The sequence below is a fragment of the Macrotis lagotis genome, chromosome 6 (assembly GCF_037893015.1).
Source record: "Macrotis lagotis isolate mMagLag1 chromosome 6, bilby.v1.9.chrom.fasta, whole genome shotgun sequence".
In the NCBI taxonomy this organism is placed as follows: Eukaryota; Metazoa; Chordata; class Mammalia; order Peramelemorphia; family Peramelidae; genus Macrotis; species Macrotis lagotis.
The window spans coordinates 86750400-86769791 of record NC_133663.1 but is presented as its reverse complement, the minus strand read 5'-3'; the positions used below and the strand labels follow the sequence as shown (position 1 = coordinate 86769791).

General features: G+C 37.4%; 1 protein-coding gene across 1 annotated transcript in view; it reads left to right on the top strand.

The window, feature by feature from the left end:
- The window catches only part of CD28 (CD28 molecule), a 70785-nt gene extending 61855 nt beyond the window's left edge, over positions 1 to 8930 (top strand). Inside the window, exon 5 of the mRNA XM_074191574.1 lies at positions 2036 to 8930. Coding sequence (XP_074047675.1) covers positions 2036 to 2161 — 126 coding nt within the window. The 3' untranslated portion in view covers positions 2162 to 8930. The remainder of the gene's footprint in view (positions 1 to 2035) is intronic.
- The last annotated feature ends 10462 nt before the right edge of the window (positions 8931 to 19392 follow it).

Here is a 19392-nt window from a genome sequence, read left to right as displayed (position 1 = left end):
CTAACTCCACTTTCACCAAAATCTCTTGGATGACATGCTCAGCTAGCTCTTCCACTAGTAATAATTCTGTTCAAGGCTTAAGAAGTTGTAGTTTGGGGGTTGAGGTGAGTTCACTATAACAATAGTAAGGTAAATAAAATGAGAATTCTTTAGATAACTTAATTTCTCTTTGACCTTGAGTGCTCACTGAAAAGCATTGGGGCAGTATGAAGTGACTTTGGGATAGAAATCCTGAGGGTAAATGAATGATGATCCTCTGAAAGTCTGAGGAATCTCTGCTGGTCTTTGGCTAAGTTCAGCAGGATTGGCTAGGTCTATTTGGATCCTCTACCAACTTTTATTGAGCTTTTAAATTCAATCTCTTCTTGCTTAAATTATTATTTTCTAAGCTGGCAAATAGTTCTGTAATACTTACTGAGAATAATTGAGACCAAGTTCAGACCAATTTGGTTCTGGCAGTATAGGAAGCTATCATTGAGATATTGTTGAAGCAATGATTAGGTCCACTAAAATCCCTATCCCCACAGATCTTAAAATGAATTTTTGAAAAATTACAAGGGCACAACCTCAAATAGCATAACCTAGGAATCATATAGAACAAACTAAGCCTGAATCTTTTTTAAAATAATGTTTCTTTGCCTGAACCACATACCAGAGGTCTAAAATGTGAATATTCCTTTTCCTGCTAATTAGTCCATAATACCAAGTACCTAGGTTCTTGATGATGTGACATTTTGGACTACGTAATCATGAAAAAGCTTATTTTTTTTGACTTAAGTACAAAAAGAAAGAATGTTTCTGCATCCCCACAGAACACGTAAAGAAGATTCTTTATGAGATCAAGAATCTACTTGCCTAGTAGGAGATACCTAAGCATCAATTCAATTTTAGTGAGTCTGAACAGGAAGCAGAGACTAACTTCCCTATACCACTCTGCAAAGTGCTTTGTAATCTCAACGTTTATAAATTACCACAACTAATTTAATTATTGATAATTGCTTTTAACTAGACCTGTGAATTAACTGATATGGGTTAAATTTCCTCTACCAACATGTCAGCTCCTTTGTAGTTTTAGTTTTAACTCTGGGATAGTTTGTGACAGAGACACATTTCAACCCAAACTCTGATACTAGCTCCCTATCCATTGCACTATGTCTAACATTATTTATGAGTAGGAAATAAGAACAGCATTTCTACATTATAGATATTGCTTACATTGTGGGAGACATTTGCATTTATTTGTATAGTACAGGTCTTCTAAACAAACCAAGTTTATAGTGGTAATCTCTTATAGTTTCAAGCAAAATCCTACTTACAGTGACTTTATTATGATCAAGTACCATTAAGGACTAAGAAGCCTGAATACTGTAATAGTGTACTACACACTTTAATACTCCAAAAAATCAATTCATCTGTTGAGACTAACCTTTAAACCTCTCTGAACTTGAGCAGACTGATTCATGAACAGGAAGCACTGAGTTTGACTAACTTAGTCTTCAAGAACACAGTCACCTACACATCACACTATGGCATCAGAACAGAATTTCAGTGGAGGAGTAGTAGGTACTAAACAAAACAAATGAATCATAGGTAGACTTTGTTGAGAGGAAATTCCCTCATGGCGGGTGTTAGAGGAGTAGATTCTCAAAATTCATATAGCTAGACACAGTCTTGTTGTCAAGATAAAACACTTAAACCTGCTGCCCACTTTCTTTTCAAAGTTCCTCTGTGGGGGCAGCTAGGATAGAGGGCACAGGGGATAGAACAGTCTTGGAAGGCAGGAGGTCTTGAGTTCAAATCTAGCCCTAGACACTTGATATTTACTAGCTCAGTGACCTTGGGCAAGTCATTTAACACCATTGCCTTGCAAAAAAAAATAGTCATATCAATGTGCAATATTCTCAAGGATTGTTGATAGCCATCTTTATCTCATAGGTGAGACCCTGAACAGTTTTCATAAAGACAAGTTTTTGATGTTCCACATTTTTAAAAAAGTAGTCTGAGAAACCTTCCTTTTCTCCTCTCCCCCCCACAGTTGAAGAGCAAAAAGAACAGAATTCTTCACAGTGACTACATGAACATGACTCCTCGGAGACCAGGACCAACTAAAAAACATCAGCCTTATGCCCCATCCAGGGACTATGCTGCCTATCGATCCTGACACAGACGCCTATCCAGAAGCTCGCCGGCTAACACCCCCACATCTCCTCAACCCTATTTTTCTGGATAGGAAATGATCGTCTCCCATTTCTAGCCGGTTATATTTGGCCTTTTGCAGGTCTCCCATGCCTCTTTCATGAAGAGGATCATCTAAGTATTTAAGATCATTTTAAAATGTTATGAAATAGGGACTTCTAAAACATTTTTTCATAAGTAGGCAACTTCAGTTTTGCGAGGTGATTACTCTTGTTCAACCTTGACCTGAACTAGCTGACTTGACTGAAGAATGTGGAATTGGAGGAACCCAAGTCAATTGGATTTTTATGCAGAGTGTATATAGCCAACCCTCCAATTTGTCAGGAAACAACTGGTTTAGCACCATTTCCCTCACCCTTACCCCAATCTCAATGAACTTAAGATCAGCCTCAACCCAACAATTGTGCAGATATAAGAAAAGTCAGAGAAAAGGTTCCTTTGAATGAGGGGATTTGATAGTTTGAAAAAGTTTTTGTTTTAACCATTCTTTGCCCACATAGAAGTCACATACTTCCTTTACATTTAATATTGTAATTGTTAATATGTTAGTTTAGAAGGACTGGTAGATTTTTCTTAAGGAAATCTAGCTCTGTGATGCTGTGGAGTGGTAATTATTTCATATTTTGACATACCTCCATTTCTGAATCACAATAAAATCAAGACTGTTTGTTCAGAAATCCATTCCCAAACAAATTATAAAAGGGAATATTTGTGTGGAAGATTTTTTTTTGTTGGACTCCAGGAATAGTTATAGGATATGACTATGAGATGAAAATAATAGTGTGGGATTTGGGGCAGGATAGGGATTTAGGCACCAAGTAATCCAAATGGGACAGTGCCACTAAATTTACCTTTGTGTCAATAAGTTCTAAAAAAGCCTGAATTCATGATAGATTTCAGGTTTGGACAGCTAGTATTGAAGTATTTTCAAATCTGAAGGAGGGAGCTTCTTGCAGAAGTATATGTATTATAAATGAATCTACTGTGAAAAATTATGTTTTCACTCCATAAGGATGAAAGGAATCTGCTTAAATATATCTTCTAGAGGGTAAAAAGAGCTACCAAAGGCAATGACATGAATCCAAAAGCCTCATTACCCAGCTCTAAGAACTCAGTCTTGGTGAGAGCAGCTACCACTTGGATTAAAAGATGCCCCAATGGAACATATGTTCATATGATTTCATCCCTGTGTGTGGTTTAAACTCAGAGATGCGAGCTGAACAAGTCCCCATCATCAGTTCCAGGAAATCAATGGACATAGAGGGAAGAGATTTTCTGGACATTTATTACCTCTAGGGAGATTGAACTAATAAATAGATATTACAGAAACAATTCTGAAAAGACAATGGATTGTTTTTTGGTGCCTCCAACTCTGAAGAATATGTGATGTGGATTTTGGACAAATTGTCAATGTCATTGACCCATGACCTCACCAGTATTGTGAGTTACTAGTGAGTGTGATGCATTTTGCTAAATTATGAACTTCATTAAACACATGAACTGGGAAAAATAACTCAAGGATTATCAACACATCATGAAATGAGGAAGAGAAAAAGAAAGACATCCAAAAGGATGATGTAATTATATATAATGTGTATTTGTAAGTAATACACATTAAAATGTAAGAAAAAATAATGCAAGGAGCTCTTACCATGTTCTCATTTCTTGAAGTCCCTTGTGTATTAATAAAAAACACAGAGAATTTTTTTTTGCTTCTCAATACATGGAGAGTATTCATTTTGAACTTGTGATAAAGGAAGGAAAATTGAATTCTAAATTTAAAAAAAATTAATGGAACTTGTAATGTTTCTATTCCATTAATTTAATTAAACTAAAGTAGATCAACATCCATTAACTTTGAATTCCAAAGGACAGTTAAATTTATGTTGGCAAGTAGGACCCATTACTAGCAGTTTGGCATACTGAGCCCCAAGCTACCAGACTGCATTTGTAAGCCACACAGCTGGAGACATTTTCAAAAGGGCAAGGGTAGAAAAATAAGACTGTTTATGACCAAAGATCAATTCTTTCCACTTTTTCATGACTGGAAAAGGTTTACTAAAGATGACTCACCCTTGAAATTTTCTTACTTACTATAAACAGGACCAAAGTAGACATATTGCATAAGGAAGTCCATTTTCACTATGAGTTTTCACAAAGAAAAAAGTAGTTTAAAGTATGCTTTAGGACCCTGTTATGAAAACAAATTTATCAATAGCTGCTATCTTTGATCATAAATAGATTATAATTCATTATATTCTGACCATTTGGGGCTGAAAGAGTCATATCTAACATGAAATTTACTAAATGCCACATCTTTCATTTTATTTTTAAAAAATCAGCTTCAAAATTACAAAATGAGAGAAGAGCAACTAGATCATATTTTGTCTGAATAACATTTGAGAATGTGTGATATGTCAACCTAGAAATTGAATGTAATATTACTCTGCAGTTAAGGGCTCTGGTATTAAGTAGTAACACAGATATTATAGCCTCATTGTACTCTGCTCTGATCATCAAGAGTATTGGGCCCTGTTTTGAGTGCCACATTTTAGGAGAAAACAGATAAAATGGAGTGTTAGAGAAACATGATCAATTACCTGGTATTTATTAAGCTATTATTGTATACTACATACTGTCATGGATATAAATACAAAAAAAGAAACATTTCTGTGCTCAACATGGTGAAGGATCTTGAATTTATCCCATATGGGAACTGGTTGAAGGAACTAGTTTATGTTTACCCTGGAAAAGAAAAAGAGTGACTGAAGTGCCATTGTTTAGACAAATGATTGGATTTGTTCTAAATCAGCCCCAAGTGTTTTTGGGAATATCATTAAAAAGATTCCTGGAAAAAGTTTAACAACAGGCTCTGATAAAGGTTTAATAATCATATCTCAGAAAATATATTTTTGTTTTGTTCATTTGTTTCAATCATATTGGAGTCTTCATGATCTCCCTTTGGATTTTCTTGGCAAAGATGCTTGACTAGTTTTGACATTTTTCTTTTCCAGTTCATTTTATAGCTAAGGAAACTGAGGCAAACAGATAATGTATAACATATTTTTATGATTGATCTACACTATTAACATTTTCTCCATTATTTTCTTTAGTCTAGACATTCAACAGGACAATAAACCAACCCCTGATTTGTAGCATTTTCTAATTTCCATAGTGAAAATGCTCACATAGTATTTTTTTTAACTATTAGCTCTCAGGAGTTGGCAGGAGTTGGCTCCAGTACACACTTACTCTGAGGTTCCTCCTTCACTGACATTCTATGATCCTTTGTATATAAAGATGAAGCTACTAACAGATGGTGAGTGAATGGAATATTGTTATTTATAAAAATGAACCTCCTCTTGAAAAGGAAATCATTCCTTAATTTATTGTGCATGTCACTGTGTTCATTTTAAAACTAGATTTTCATGGTTTAATCATGCTTATGGTGAGTTTGACTACTTGTGATGGAAATTTGATCTGCTCCATCTCTACTCTCTTCCTCTTCCCCAAAATGGCCAATGGATTCCATTTGTGTGATGGTTTGTTGGAGCTGGGTGTAGTTGTAGATTAGTACATGCCCAATTAATGAGATTCAAGTGGCTTCATCTTTGAATAGCAAGTCTACATGTTTACTTGAGCCTGATATACCTATTATATGGAATAGAACCTGTTATCTTAAGCACATCAATGCCCTTAAGCTTACTGAACTTTCTTGATGATTTCTTGACAATTCTGGTGGATTATAAGGTACAGGTCACTGAAGTCCATTAGGAGAAGTCTCAGCTCTTATGACTGTCAAAAAAAATTTAGATTAGGGTTCAACATTCTCTAGTCAGATTGGTCAACCAGGCTGCTAGAAATTGTGGATGGTGCCATATATGAACCTAGAATTCTGACACTATGACCATAACTAAATATAGCATGGACATAGATAAGGACCAGAGGTAAATGGAGGCATTCTGAAAGGAGTGAGGCATGAGAGACCTCAGGTCAATGCCTGAGGTCAGTGTCTAATAATGTATTAACATTAATTTCAGCCATTGAGAATAAAGAAATATGACTTATTTGGCTGGATTCTGAGGCCATCTGGGTTTTTTTTTGACTGCTGAAAGAGTCTGAAAGAACAGAATTTGGAATTGGATGACAATAGTGTTCAAATCTTGGCTCTGCTCTTTGCAGAGTCCTTCTACTTTAGTTTCTTCATCTAGAATAGATGATCTCTAAGCTACTTTATAGCTCAAAACTGATGAACTGATATTCCTGTTTCCAAAATTAGTATCTGACTATATAATTCATGGTTTCCAGTGACTTGTTCCATAAAGATCTGCCCTTGATCTTCTTCTTTTTTTGAGGAAATTGGGCTTAAAGAGACTTGCCCAGGATGGCATAGCTAGTAAATATTGAAACTGGATTTGAATTCAAATCCTCAAATTCCAGGGTCAGTTTTTTTTCTCCACTGCACCATCCAGCAACCCCACTTGAATTTGATTTTTAAAATCCTTTGAGGGAAGTGGTAAGAGGTATTACTATTCTCAATTGACAAATAAGGAAACAGATGTGTCATGAGGTAGCTCCTTTTATTATATATAACCTCTTTTGAAGGGCAGCTAGATTATGTAGCAGTTAAAGCACATTGACCCTGGAGTCAGGAGGATGTGGATTCAAATCCAGCCTCAGATACCTGGGCAAGTTTTGTAACCACACTTGCCTCTAAGGGGAAAAAAAGAACAAACAAAATACCCAAATCTTTTTAGGGATAAGAAAAAAGAGGCAAAGAGATTAAATGATTTTTCCACAGTCAGTTACCCACAGCTAATCTGAGGTGGGAGTAAATATGGGTCTTCTGGACTCTAGTTCACCTCACCATCTCAATGCTTAATAAATTTTCATAGAAAATAAATTATCAATAGAGAACAGGTTCTTGGGCAAGCATGTTGAAGCCTATTTAATCTGTGGCACCAGATTGTGGCACCAACAAGATTAACCTGACATCATCTTGGAGTAAGTAAGTCTAATAATATAGGAAAGACAAAGAAGGAAAATTCTTTCTTCTTTCCTAGACAAGTCATTTACCTCAGTTTTCTCAACTGTAAAATGGGGATATGATTCCCCCTCTTCACAGGGACTATTGTGAGGGTCAAATGACAAAAATGAGATAATATCTATAGAGCACTTAGCACATTGCCTAGAATATAGTAAGTACTTAAGAAATGTTTATTTACTTCTCCTTTTCCCTTCTTTCTTGAGTCTAGAACTTCAGACAAATGTGAAATTTTCTGTTGGCATACTACTTCCTTCATTTTTTTTGTAGCTCCCCACCCCTTCCAACCTTCTAATGCACTCTCTATAAGCCCTAAAGTCCCTCATTGAAACACTCATATTAGCCTTCTCACCCCTTAAAGTGGAATGGATAGAACACTGGACATGGAATCAGAAACTCCTTGTTCATGAATTCAAATATGATCTCAGGTATCAACTAGATGTGTGACCCTGAACTAGTCACTTGACCCTGTTTGCCTCAGTTTCCTCATTGACTTGAAATGAGCTGGAGAAGGAAATGGCAAACCACTGGAGGATCTCTGCCAAGAAAACTCTAAATGGGGTCAGAGAGAGTCAGATATGACTGAAACAATTCAATAATAAAACTTCTCAAAGTCCTACATAGTCTTGAATTACATGCTTGGTTCCCTTCCTGATTTTCCTCTCCTGTTTACTTGCAAAACTTACTGGAACAACTTTTCTTAAGTGTTAGGAGAAAAGTAAAGGTATCTAAATAACTCACACTAATATGGAACGTAAGGGTTTTGGAACATGTCCAAATCACCTATGATGGAGGCACTGGAAAAGGAGATGGGGACAGGAGGACTAGGGCTGGCATGGACACTGAACTAACCTACAGTGTGGTTGGGTCCACCTAGTCTCTTTCCACTGCAGGCTTTTTCAGTTTACTTGATTGAGGCATGGTGGCTTTCTTTCCCACTGACTGTATCTGGAGGTAAAAGACTCACTCATTCATGAACAGGAGACACGAAATAATAAATGGGGAGGAGCCCTAGGGCTACCTTCCCCTTCCTTTATGACATGCAGATTCAGGGAATGAGTTTGAGGTTTGGGTTGTTTCTTTTGTCTTTTTCAGTTCTAGGTTCATAAATAAAATCCTGGCCTTGAAATCTCAACCCATGAAGACCCTGGGGACTATGATTGGATGTCGAAGTCAGCCCAGCAGCAGAGGCCCTGAGAAGCCAGGGTCCTGGGGTACTGGTGGGGGGCGGGGGAGAAGGAGGATTTTTGCCTTCAAGTGTAACTAATACTGTGGGGGAACTGTAACTAAGATGTGAGCATAATATCCTTACCCTTCCCAGAGACTGAAGTGATGCAGAGAAGATTCTATTCTCTAGGTGTCTGGGGCAATATTTCTATGTTTCTTCTTTCTATACTTTGAAGTAAAAATTTTTTTTTCAAAAGTTAATCTGATTGTTAAATTGAATTGGGGTGCTTGGAGTCTTAAAATATTGGTGAGGACACATTTAGTGGGGTATCTAGTCAATGGAAGAGAAGACCACCCCAATCTGTTCATGGTTTTGGACAACTCCTGAGCGATGGGGAGGGTGGAGAATATAACATACAGAGAATAGGACCAGAGTAAAAAGTCATAGTTACATGTGATTATCTAATAATTCCTTAACCACTACACAGGTTTAAATATTTTTAAAAAAAGAATGTCGGGGCAGCTAGGTGGCACAATGGATAAAGCACCAGCCCTGGAGTCAGGAGTACCTGGGTTCAAATCTGGTCTCAGACACTAAATAATTACCTAGCTGTGTGGCCTTGGGCAAGCCACTTAACCCCATTTGCCTTGCAAAAAAAAAAAACAACCTAAAAAAATAATGTCAGCTCATCTAAATGATTTTCTATTCAGTAGAAATCCAGGAGAGATGAAATTTGGGGAAAAAAAGTTTCTGGCAATGCTGAGGAAAATGTGTTTTATTCAGGGAGACCAGATGTCAGCTGGCAAGTTTTGCTTAGAAGGAAATCTTCAGTATTTCCTATTTTTCAAAATTTCTCCCTTTTTTCCACTAGAGTACTAAGAGATCATCCAAGTCAACACCCCTTCTTTTCCAGATGAGGAAACTAAGGCTCAGGGAGGTTGTGACTTATCCAAGGTCACACAGAGAGTAAGAAGAAGTAGAACCAAGATTTGAGCTCAGATCACCAGAATAAATCCAAGAGTTCTCATGGCAGGCTGTTTTCTTCTGAATCCACAGTCTCTATAAAAGTATTTGTTTTACAGTGGTTCCTGTTGTAGAGAGAATCCCTGTGGTGTTAGGGTTGGTGATTAATATGGAGGTGTATGGTGGGGCGGGGGGAGCAGGCACAGTTATTCATATAAATGATCTGAGTGTGTTGGATTATAAGTTGCATCTTTGAAAGTCCAGCACTGTTCACAAAAGAGGAAATTGAATGCTCATATTGTTAGACAACATATTCTAATATAATGCCAATTATCATAATAAAATAAGAGGATTGGTCTAGGTGATTTCTTGGGTCTCTTTTAGCCCCAAAGCCATGACCTCAAGTGGAGGAAGGAGTCTATAATGATCCTGACTATAGAATAAAGAAGAGAAATATCTTTAAAATCCCTAAACCAGATAATTGAGTTTTTGAATAATCAAGAATTGACATTAGAATATGAAAACGTTGGAGTAAATTTCCTGGTCTATGCTCATTATTCAGTCAAATCTTCACTTTTCAAAGCTCCTGATGATCTCTTATTTGCCAAAATTAATGGACCTCTTCTTGCTCCTTTTCTATCTTGACAATTCTGTGGTATTTGACATAAGTGATCATCTCTTTCTTCTGGGTATTTTCTTCTTTCTAGGTTTTCATGACACTCTTCTTTCTTAGTTCTCTTTCTATAATATCTGACATGATATTATATATAATATGTATATTATATATACTTATGCATATGTCTATATATGTATATACACATAATCTGACAATATAATAAAATATGTTGCTCAATGTTCTTTTCTTTTTTTGCAAGGCAGTGGGGTTAAGTGACTTGCCCAAGGCCACACAGCTGGGTAATTATTACATGTCTTTGGCTGGATTTGAACTCAGGTCCTCCTGACTCCAGGGCTGGTGCTCTATCCACTGTGCCACCTAGCTGCTTCTTTTTGAGTTCTTCATTCATATCATGCTCAAATGGGTATTTTCCAAGACTCTATCCCTTGATCCTCTTCTTTTGGCCCCTCTGTACTATCTTGCTTGATGATCTCATTAGTTCCCATTGATTCAGTGATCACCTCTATCAACCCTAAGTAGATGATTCTCCAATAAATGTGTGTATGTGTAGCTAGTCTAAGACATCTGTCTGTATTTTTCATTTTTTTCTCTCCTTTCTTCTCTCTTCCATTTCTCCTTCTCTCTTTCTTTTTTCTCTCCCTCTCTTTCTCCTTTTCTGTTTGTCTCTCTCCCTTCTTCCCTCCCTCCTTCTCTTTCTCCCTCTCTCTCTTTATCTCTGTCATCTCTCTTTCTATCTCATTAGCCAGTCCCAAGCATTTTGAGGGACCTCACCTATAACTCTCATATATGGAAAGCTGACCTGGAGATTAAGTTTGTACTCTAATTAGTGGTTATTTACTCCTGGTATCCCTCCGCCTTGCTTCCAGTCAACCTTTCTAACTCACAAGGCTATCTTCAAGTCTAGACACTTCCAAATAGGCATCTCTGCTTGTTTACCTAAGATCAGAACAACAACGACAACAAAACCCACAAAAGACGTAGACTCAAACCAAGGAATAAATCTTGGCAGAGGAAGGCCTTTCACTGCCTTTCACTGCCATATGGTCACGTCAGCATGGCAGCTGAATTCAAGGCAAGCTGCTTTTCCCTCCTTTCTCCACTGAAAGAGAACTACCACTGGGGCTGAAGAAAGAGAGAGGATATGGGGTTGAAGTCATTCTCTTTCTGAAGGTCCATTAAGTTATTGATTCATACTACTACTTAATGGATGATAAAGGGATTGTTTCAGCATCTCCAAAAGTTTGAACTCTTAGGACTGTGATGCAGTGTGAGAAGCAATATATCACAGCATTTTAAGGCAGTGTACCAGGGGCAGTTAAGTGGCACAGTGGATAGAGCATTAGCCCTATAGTCAGGAGGATCTGAGTTCAAATTCAACCTCAGACACTTGATACTCACTGACTGTGTGACCTTGGGTAAGTCACTTAACCCCATTGCCTTGTAAAAAAACAATATGGAAGCCCCCTTAACCCTGAGTTGCACATGTGTTCAGAAATAAGCAGACAGTGAATCCTCATGGATAACTGGAACAACCCTTCTCATTAACTTTCATGATCTCTGAATATCTCTCTGCTAAATCAATTTAAAAAAAAAGAAAACAAGGTCTTTGTTCTTCCTTTAAGCTCAAACTAAAAAAAATGACAACCAGTACAAGTCTCTCAAGTTGTCTTATTTTAAAGGACCCTTACCCCCAACTCCCATCCATCTGTATGAATATCTTTACTCAATAAGGCCTTCACCTTTCTTGTGTGTAGCAAAGATAGTACAGTTTGAAAATGCTAGATGCAAAATAAACTATTTTACTCTAAATTTTGATTCCTTTCCCAGCATATGAGTTTGGAAAGGAAACAGAAATGAAGGGTGGGTCAGAGAACTCAGAGAAGCAACTAGACTAACAGCGGGGACCAGTCCTACCACATTAAAAGTTGCTAACGATTTCAATTTGTGTTGTTTTATTTTATGACTTATGAAGACATTTTGTTTTGAACCAACAGACACAAACATCCAAACAATACCCCACCTCACCCTGCCCCATCCCCACAAAATAATTCCTCCAAAGCAATTAGCTTAAAAGGTTGTTAGTAGTAAACAGTTTGTCTTTTAACTGTGATAATGTTATTAGCATTAAGCATTTTATTTAAGCAGGTTTTTGCTTCCTCTTCATTTCTGACTTTCATAATATCATAGATTTAGAACTAGAAAGGATCTTAGAAGTCAATGATCTCATACCTTCTTTTTAACAGAAGGGGAGACTGAGACACAGAGAGATTTTAAGGACGTCAGGGTCACGTAGCAAGTATATGAGAGAGAACTTTGAATCTAGGTCTTCCTGACTCTAAGTCCAACACTTTATCTATTGAACCAATCTCATTTTAAAGATGGGGAAACTGAGGCACAGGGAATTTTTAAGCCAGTTGCCCAGGATCACACAGTTAATAAATATCTGTGATAGGACTCAGATCTAGATCTTCTTGCTTCCATCTTGGGCTTTTAATTGTGGCTCTGCCTTCCTTGTTCTAATAGTACCAGTTTGGGATCAAACTGGCCTCTCCAGAACTTTCTTCAAGGGGTCTTCCCACCTCCAAATCAAAATAAAGCTCTCCTGCTGGTTAGCTCTGACTCCAGTGGCCTCCAGTGGCCAGACCATGAGACTCAGAGCAGCCCTTCTTTTTTGGAGAGGTGATAAGCAAAGTCTCTTCATTTTTAGATTTCACAACTTTCCCCCTAATTTGACCCTTGATCTCTGAGACAAATGAGTTGCTTCACTTGGAAGGGTCACTCATTCTTGGCAACAGAAATCCAGGCTACTGTCCAAGGTATGATATTTACTTTGGGGATGCTTACTCAACCACATTAGCAGAGTTCAGAAATTTTGGATGCTATCAAGATGTTATTTTTCACCCCATGAATATATCAGCTCTTTCCAGCTGATCTGGCTTTTTTTGCTCTAGCCTCCTTGGGGACAGAGGACTCCTTTCAAAAACTTAGTTCTCCATCCTATTATGATTTTGCATTATGAAAGGATTTGCATTGGGGATGAAATCTCTGAAAGATGTGGTAGAGGGTTGGGAATGGGGATAGGTCTATCTTTCCCTCTGCTTCTGGAGATAGAGTTAAGTGAGACATTCAAACACTCTACTCCCTCCATTGGCTTGAATTGTGAGACTTGTGTGGAAATGACAGTTGAAGCAGAAGGGCTGCAAACAGCTTTGTTTTCCTATCATTGTGGTTTTTCACAGTGATGATGACACAAAAAGATGAAAATGGGTATCATGAACTCCAGCAGCTATCTCATGAGCATCTCTGCCAGCAGTGAAGGATATGTGTGGGTGTCACCTGCAAACAAAAAGAAAGAAGAAAAAGAAAAAACACAAAAAGGAGCTCTGTTTCAGAAAGAAAAGCAACTGTATTAAAGATTAGCAATGACAAGTGGTTCTGTTTATTTGACATACCAGAGTCTGTTTCCTTCCATTTACTAATCCCTGACTGATAATAGTCTCTTCCAAGCATCTGGAACTGAGAGAAAGAGGGAGAGAGGAAAAGATGGGAGAGGGAGAGTACAGTTAGAGCAACTGCAGTATATTTGCCATTTTCCTCACTTTGTGGGTACATATCCAGTTGCCAGAAAATGTTGGCTTCCAAGGCATAGATTTGTACAAAATCTTGAGAATCAAAGAATGTCTAGTCTATGGGTTAGCAAATGTTAAGAAACTTTCTATTCCTACTACCATTTGTACCTCCTCTTCTTAGCTTTTCTTTATTCAGTTTTCTTCTCTTCCCCCTCCTCCTCTTCTTTCTTCTTCACCTCTTTTCTTCTTCTTCTTCTTCTTCTTCTTCTTCTTCTTCTTCTTCTTCTTCTTCTTCTTCTCCTCCTCCTCCTCCTCCTCCTCCTCCTCTTCCCCCTCCTCCTCCCCCCTCCTCCTCTCCCTTTCTTTCTTTTTCAGTTTGGAAGATTATTGAATTCCTTGTCACTTACAGCTTCAAACATACACTGGGTAGCTAGCAATATGGATGAAGGATCTATTACTTTGTAGGATGTTTAATTATAAGATGTCTTCAATTCCTTCCCAAGTTAAGATTCTATGATTATGGAGAAGTAACTTGACCAAGAACACAAAACTAGAAAGGTCTTCATCTCAGAACAAGAAAATGGTGCTGTGCCAAGCACAGAGAGGGTTTTATTACTCTAAACTGCAGTAATTTCCCAGAGCTAGGTGGCACATTGGATAGAGCAATTGAATCAGTAAGATCTGAGTTCAAATGCTTCCTCAGACACTTATTATTGATTGATCTTCTATGCCTCATTTTCCTCAGTTGTAAACTTGGGTTAAAAATAGTACTTGCTGTTAAGATCAAATGAGGGGTGGCTAGGTGGTGCAGTAGATAAAGCACTGGCCCTGGAGTCAGGAGTACCTGGGTTCAAATCTGGTCTCAGACACTTAATAATGACCTAGCTGTGTGGCCTTGGGCAAGCCACTGAACCCCATTTGCCTTGCAAAAACCTAAAACAAAACAAAACAAAAAAAAGATCAAATGAGATAGTAATTGTTTACATAATACACACTACATAAATTGTTAGGTATTGCCTACCTCCCCCACAAAAATAAAACAATGAACACCCTAATGACCCATAACAGTGGCAAGAAAGAGAAATGCTTAGTCCTCCAAAGTGACCTCCTTATGACTTCCTCTAAGAGTAGCCAAGTCGATTAGTTTATTAGCTTTAAAAGAAGTCAGAGAGACCATTTTTGATTATTTACAGATTTAAAATAAAAATTGATTTAAAAATGCGAATGTGCACCTAACCTCAAATATACAAAGTCCTTTCAAAGAGACCTGGATGGGTGGGTAATGATTAAATATGAACTCCCTTTCATCTCCCATTCCACCCCCACCTTTGGTTGGGGATTTGCATTGCTGAAAACATTGGCAACATAGGGGAGACCTCTAGTTTTCCACCTTTCTTTGAACAAGGATAACATAGGAATTCCCTGTCTGAGGATGTCTGCTTACTGGTGGTGACAGTGCTGAGTATCCTGGTTAGGGAGGATCCAGGATGAAAGTGGAGAGTGGTATGAGAAAGAACCTGGAGTTCATCCCTACATGTGAGCAGGAACCCCTCCTCTTCTTCTGGAATCTGGGATTTTATAATCCTAGGAGTGAAGTAAAGCAATACAGAGGGATAGACTAGCAAAGAGTGATATGAGTATTTCAGTACTTCCCCATGGAACACACACTACTGTGGGGTGGCATCCCAGAAAATCAAGAGCTTGATGGTTGTAACTAGTTTGGAGATGGGCCAGGTAAAGCTTCACAGCCTTTCAATAGACCCTGGGGACCTCTGCTTTATAGGAAACAAAGTCTTTTGTTTTAAAAAATATTTATGTGGATTTTACCCTAGAGCTGTGAAACACTAAGCCAGATTTATTAGGGAATTCATTGTGTGTTTCAAGATTTTCCTGGGAGATTTAGACAGAAGGTTAAAATAAAACTTCACATGTTAAGAGCTCACCATTCTAGCTGTCTTTCAGTTCTACTCAGAGACCCTATTGACTCTTGTCATAGTATTTAGAACTTAAAGGGGCTTATCTTAAAGGGATCATCTAATCAATTCTTCATTTTACAGAAAAAAGGAAATTGAGGCTCAGAGAGTTGAAGTGACATGTCAAGGTCATAGAGGTAGTAGAAAGCAGAGTCAGAATTTAAATAAAGGGATTTTGACTCTAAACCTCATTCTCTTTTCAATACCTTAAATATCTAAAGAAGTTGATTGAAAGATACAATCTGTGCATTCCAATTTCTTACTTCTCCCTTATTTAAATAAAGGTATCCTGCCTTCTGATTAGCTCAGAAGAGGGATTGCTTTGCAAATAATCAAAATTAGATCCTCTCCATCTATTCTACAAAGTACAGTATCGATCAATCAATAAAAATGTATTAAGCACTGATTTTGTGGCTGATTTTTGTCAGTTGTTTCTTAGTTGTGTCTGACTCTTCAAGACCCTGTTTGGGGTTTTGTTAGCAATGATATTGGAGAGGTTTTGCCATTTCCTTCACTTAATAACAGATGAAGGAACTAAGACACATAGGGTTAAGTGATTTGTCTAGTGTCACATAGCTAATAAATGTCTGAGATCAGATTTGAATTCATGAAGATGAATCTTTCTAACTCCAGGTCTGGCATTCTATGCATTGTACCACCAAGCAGCCCATATATTAGTATTGTACAAATGAATGCTCATTTTGTTGCCTGTTTGTTAAGAATTTTTTTAAAAATTAAGGAGATGAAGAAAGGAAAGAAGAAAGAAAGAAAAAGGAGATGAAGGAAAGTAGAAAGAAAGAAAGAAAGAAAGAAAGGAGAAAAGAAAGTAAAAAGGAAAGAAAAAGGAAGAAAAAAGGGAAAAAGAAAGAAAAGGAAAAAGAAAAGAAGGAAAAAAAGGAAGGAAGAAAGAAAAAAAGAGTGCTATCTTGTTCCATCTCTTTGGCAGCTTTGACTGATTTGGCAGGTCCAAAGAATGGAATGAATTATATAGAGGAATAGTCATAGAATTGTGGTGTGTCAGAACTTAAAGGGACCTTAGAATTGTCTAGTACAAGCTGTTCATTTTACATATGAGCAAAAAGTGGCCGAGAAAAGCAGTGATTTATGGAAAGTCATATGGATAGCTAATGATAGTACATATTAGAATCCAGGACACTGCTATTAAATGACTACTAGAAGGTGTGAGAATAAGGATTGAAACAAAACTATGATCCTTTCCTTCAAACAATATGAAATCTAGTTTGGGCAGTCAAAGCATAAATACATGAAAAGTGGTTCAAATTCCAAATACTATAAAAATGAACAAAGTGGCCAGAACTATATACATAAGCACAGAAGGTTAGAAAGTCAAGATTTAAAAGGTCAGGAAAGGTTAAATTTCCTCTTGGAGATGGGTTTTTAACAACCCCTCAAGGAGAGAAGGAATAAGAATTAATGGAGAAAAAGACATTCTAATTGCAACAAGGAGATTTTATGATGGAAGGAATGTAGTTAAGGTACAGACGTGGGAATAAGTAAATCATGAATGGGGAAAAGGTATAAGTACCAGAGTAATTGAGTCTCATTGACAAGAACAATAAACTATCTAGAAAACTAAACTTAATAGTTATTCCCATTATTCTCTTAAACTTTTTTTAGCCTTTGTATTTTTCAAGGTCATCTCTATTTGTAATGTCCAGGAGACTTATCCATTGTTAAGACACTGTTGTAAAGGGGAAGGGGAACAGAGCATTTCCAGGATGTAAAAGGACCACTTGCATGGTTTATTATCCTGAGGAAAATTTGCAATGATTGACTGGAAGTAGATGTCTTGGGGTGAGTTGGGTAAGGATGTTAGCCCAATTGACAGTTGAATCTGCCTACTGCTTTCCTGTCCACTCTACATTTATGATATGAACTAGGTCTGTTCAGGGTGGCTAGAAGTAGTTTCCATGATTAGACCCTGGGACATGTTATTGTCAGAGGTCATTGAAATGGGGTTTATTTAGATCACATAGGGTAACCATTTTCTCCTCCTTCCAAGAGATTGAACACTCAAACAGCTCTCTGTGGGAGCAGCCCAAAATAAAAGATTGGGGAAGGAGCATCCTGATCCATACACCTACTCATGCCATCTGGTTCATTTAAGAACCAGCCTAGATGCAATATTTGGCATGGTGGTGAAGCCAGGCCCAGGAAATCTTTTCACAAAGGTCAAGCATCTGATTACATTGGCACTGCCCACAGCCTGGTATGACATTAATGGAAAATTCTTTGATCTTTTAGCTTTCTTCCTGCTCTGGTCATGGAGATATGCAAAATATTCAGGGTTCAAGTTGGGATAAATACTTTCAGGAAAATATGAAGAGTTTTCATCTCTAGGTACTTGCTTTCATGTTTTTTTTTCCCCTGTGGGATTTCTCTTAAAAATCTAGCTCTTTTCCCTTTTGAATATATAATAGGCAGGAGAAACAGCAGTTAAACTTAATGAGAAACATTCATGGTGCTCAGTAATGAAAACTGCTGTCAGGGGTCCCTTCTACAATCCTTGCTGCCTACAAATGTGATTGCTGCTCTTCTTCTCCTTCACAACCCCCTCCCTGCTACCCCCAACCCTATACCCAACTGGTTTCATTGATTTGCTCCTTGCTCTACATGAATGGGCAAGGGTTATTTTGCCATTCTGGGAATAACCAAAGAGCAAAACAATTTCTGGTTTCTAACTTGGAGAAACTTATCCTTTTGGCTTGGAGTAGACCAGACTTTGATTTAGTTTCTGAAGAACATCTTCCAATTCATCTGAGAGTCTGTCAGCAGTATCTTCTAGACCTCTGAGAAACTGGTTGAACTAAGAAGATTCTAAAGAAACTGAAGCTTCAGTAGGAGTTCCATAGAGAATTCATTAGATATAAATTCAGAGGACTTGGGTTCAAATTCTGGCTCTTCTAATGTCTTGGGAAAATCACTTAAAATATCTGGACATCTACTTTGTTTTAGGTTTTTAGGTTTTTTTTTTTTTTTTTTTTGCAAGGCAAATGGGGTTAAGTTGCTTGCCCAAGGCCACACAGCTAGGTAATTATTAAGTGTCTGAGACCATATTTGAACCCAGGTACTACTGACTCCAGGGCCAGTACTTTAGCCACTGTACCACATAACCACCCCTACTTCATTTTATATAAGGGGCTGAGTTAGATGATTGTTTGAAACTAGTTTTATTTTGTCAAGTATTTAAAATGAATTCTATTCTTGAATTCAGTAATTGTTCCAAAATTCTGTTTTTTTGTTGATTGACTTTAGTATTATTTTGTTAACGGTGTCAGGAAGACCAGTCCTGTCATGGATACAAATTCATGGTATGACTATGTGCTTTAACTTCTCTGTTTACCTACCAACTCTCTAAGACTATAAGTTATATATAACTTGCTAATATACATTAGCGAGAGGAGTTTTCATATTAAGAGTTCTTTATGGACTTATATTTATAGTAACTTTTTGTGGTGGCTAAAAATTGGAAATCGAAAGGATGTCCATCATTTGGGGAATGACTGAACAAGATATAGTGTATGTTTGTGATGAAATATTGTGGTGCTATAAGAAATGACAAGCAGGATGATTTCAGAAAAAAAACTAAAAAGACTTAGATGAACTGATTCATAGTGAAGTGAACAGAACCAAGAACAGTGTACATAGCAGCAATATAGTTGAATGAATAACTGTGAGCAAAACAACCCCAAAGGACTAATGATGAAACATACTGTCTCCAGAAAAAGAACTAATTGAATACAGACTGAAGCATTGTTATTTTTTCCTTTTTTTTAATTTAAGTTTTCTTGTACAAAATGACCAATATGGAAATGTTTTAC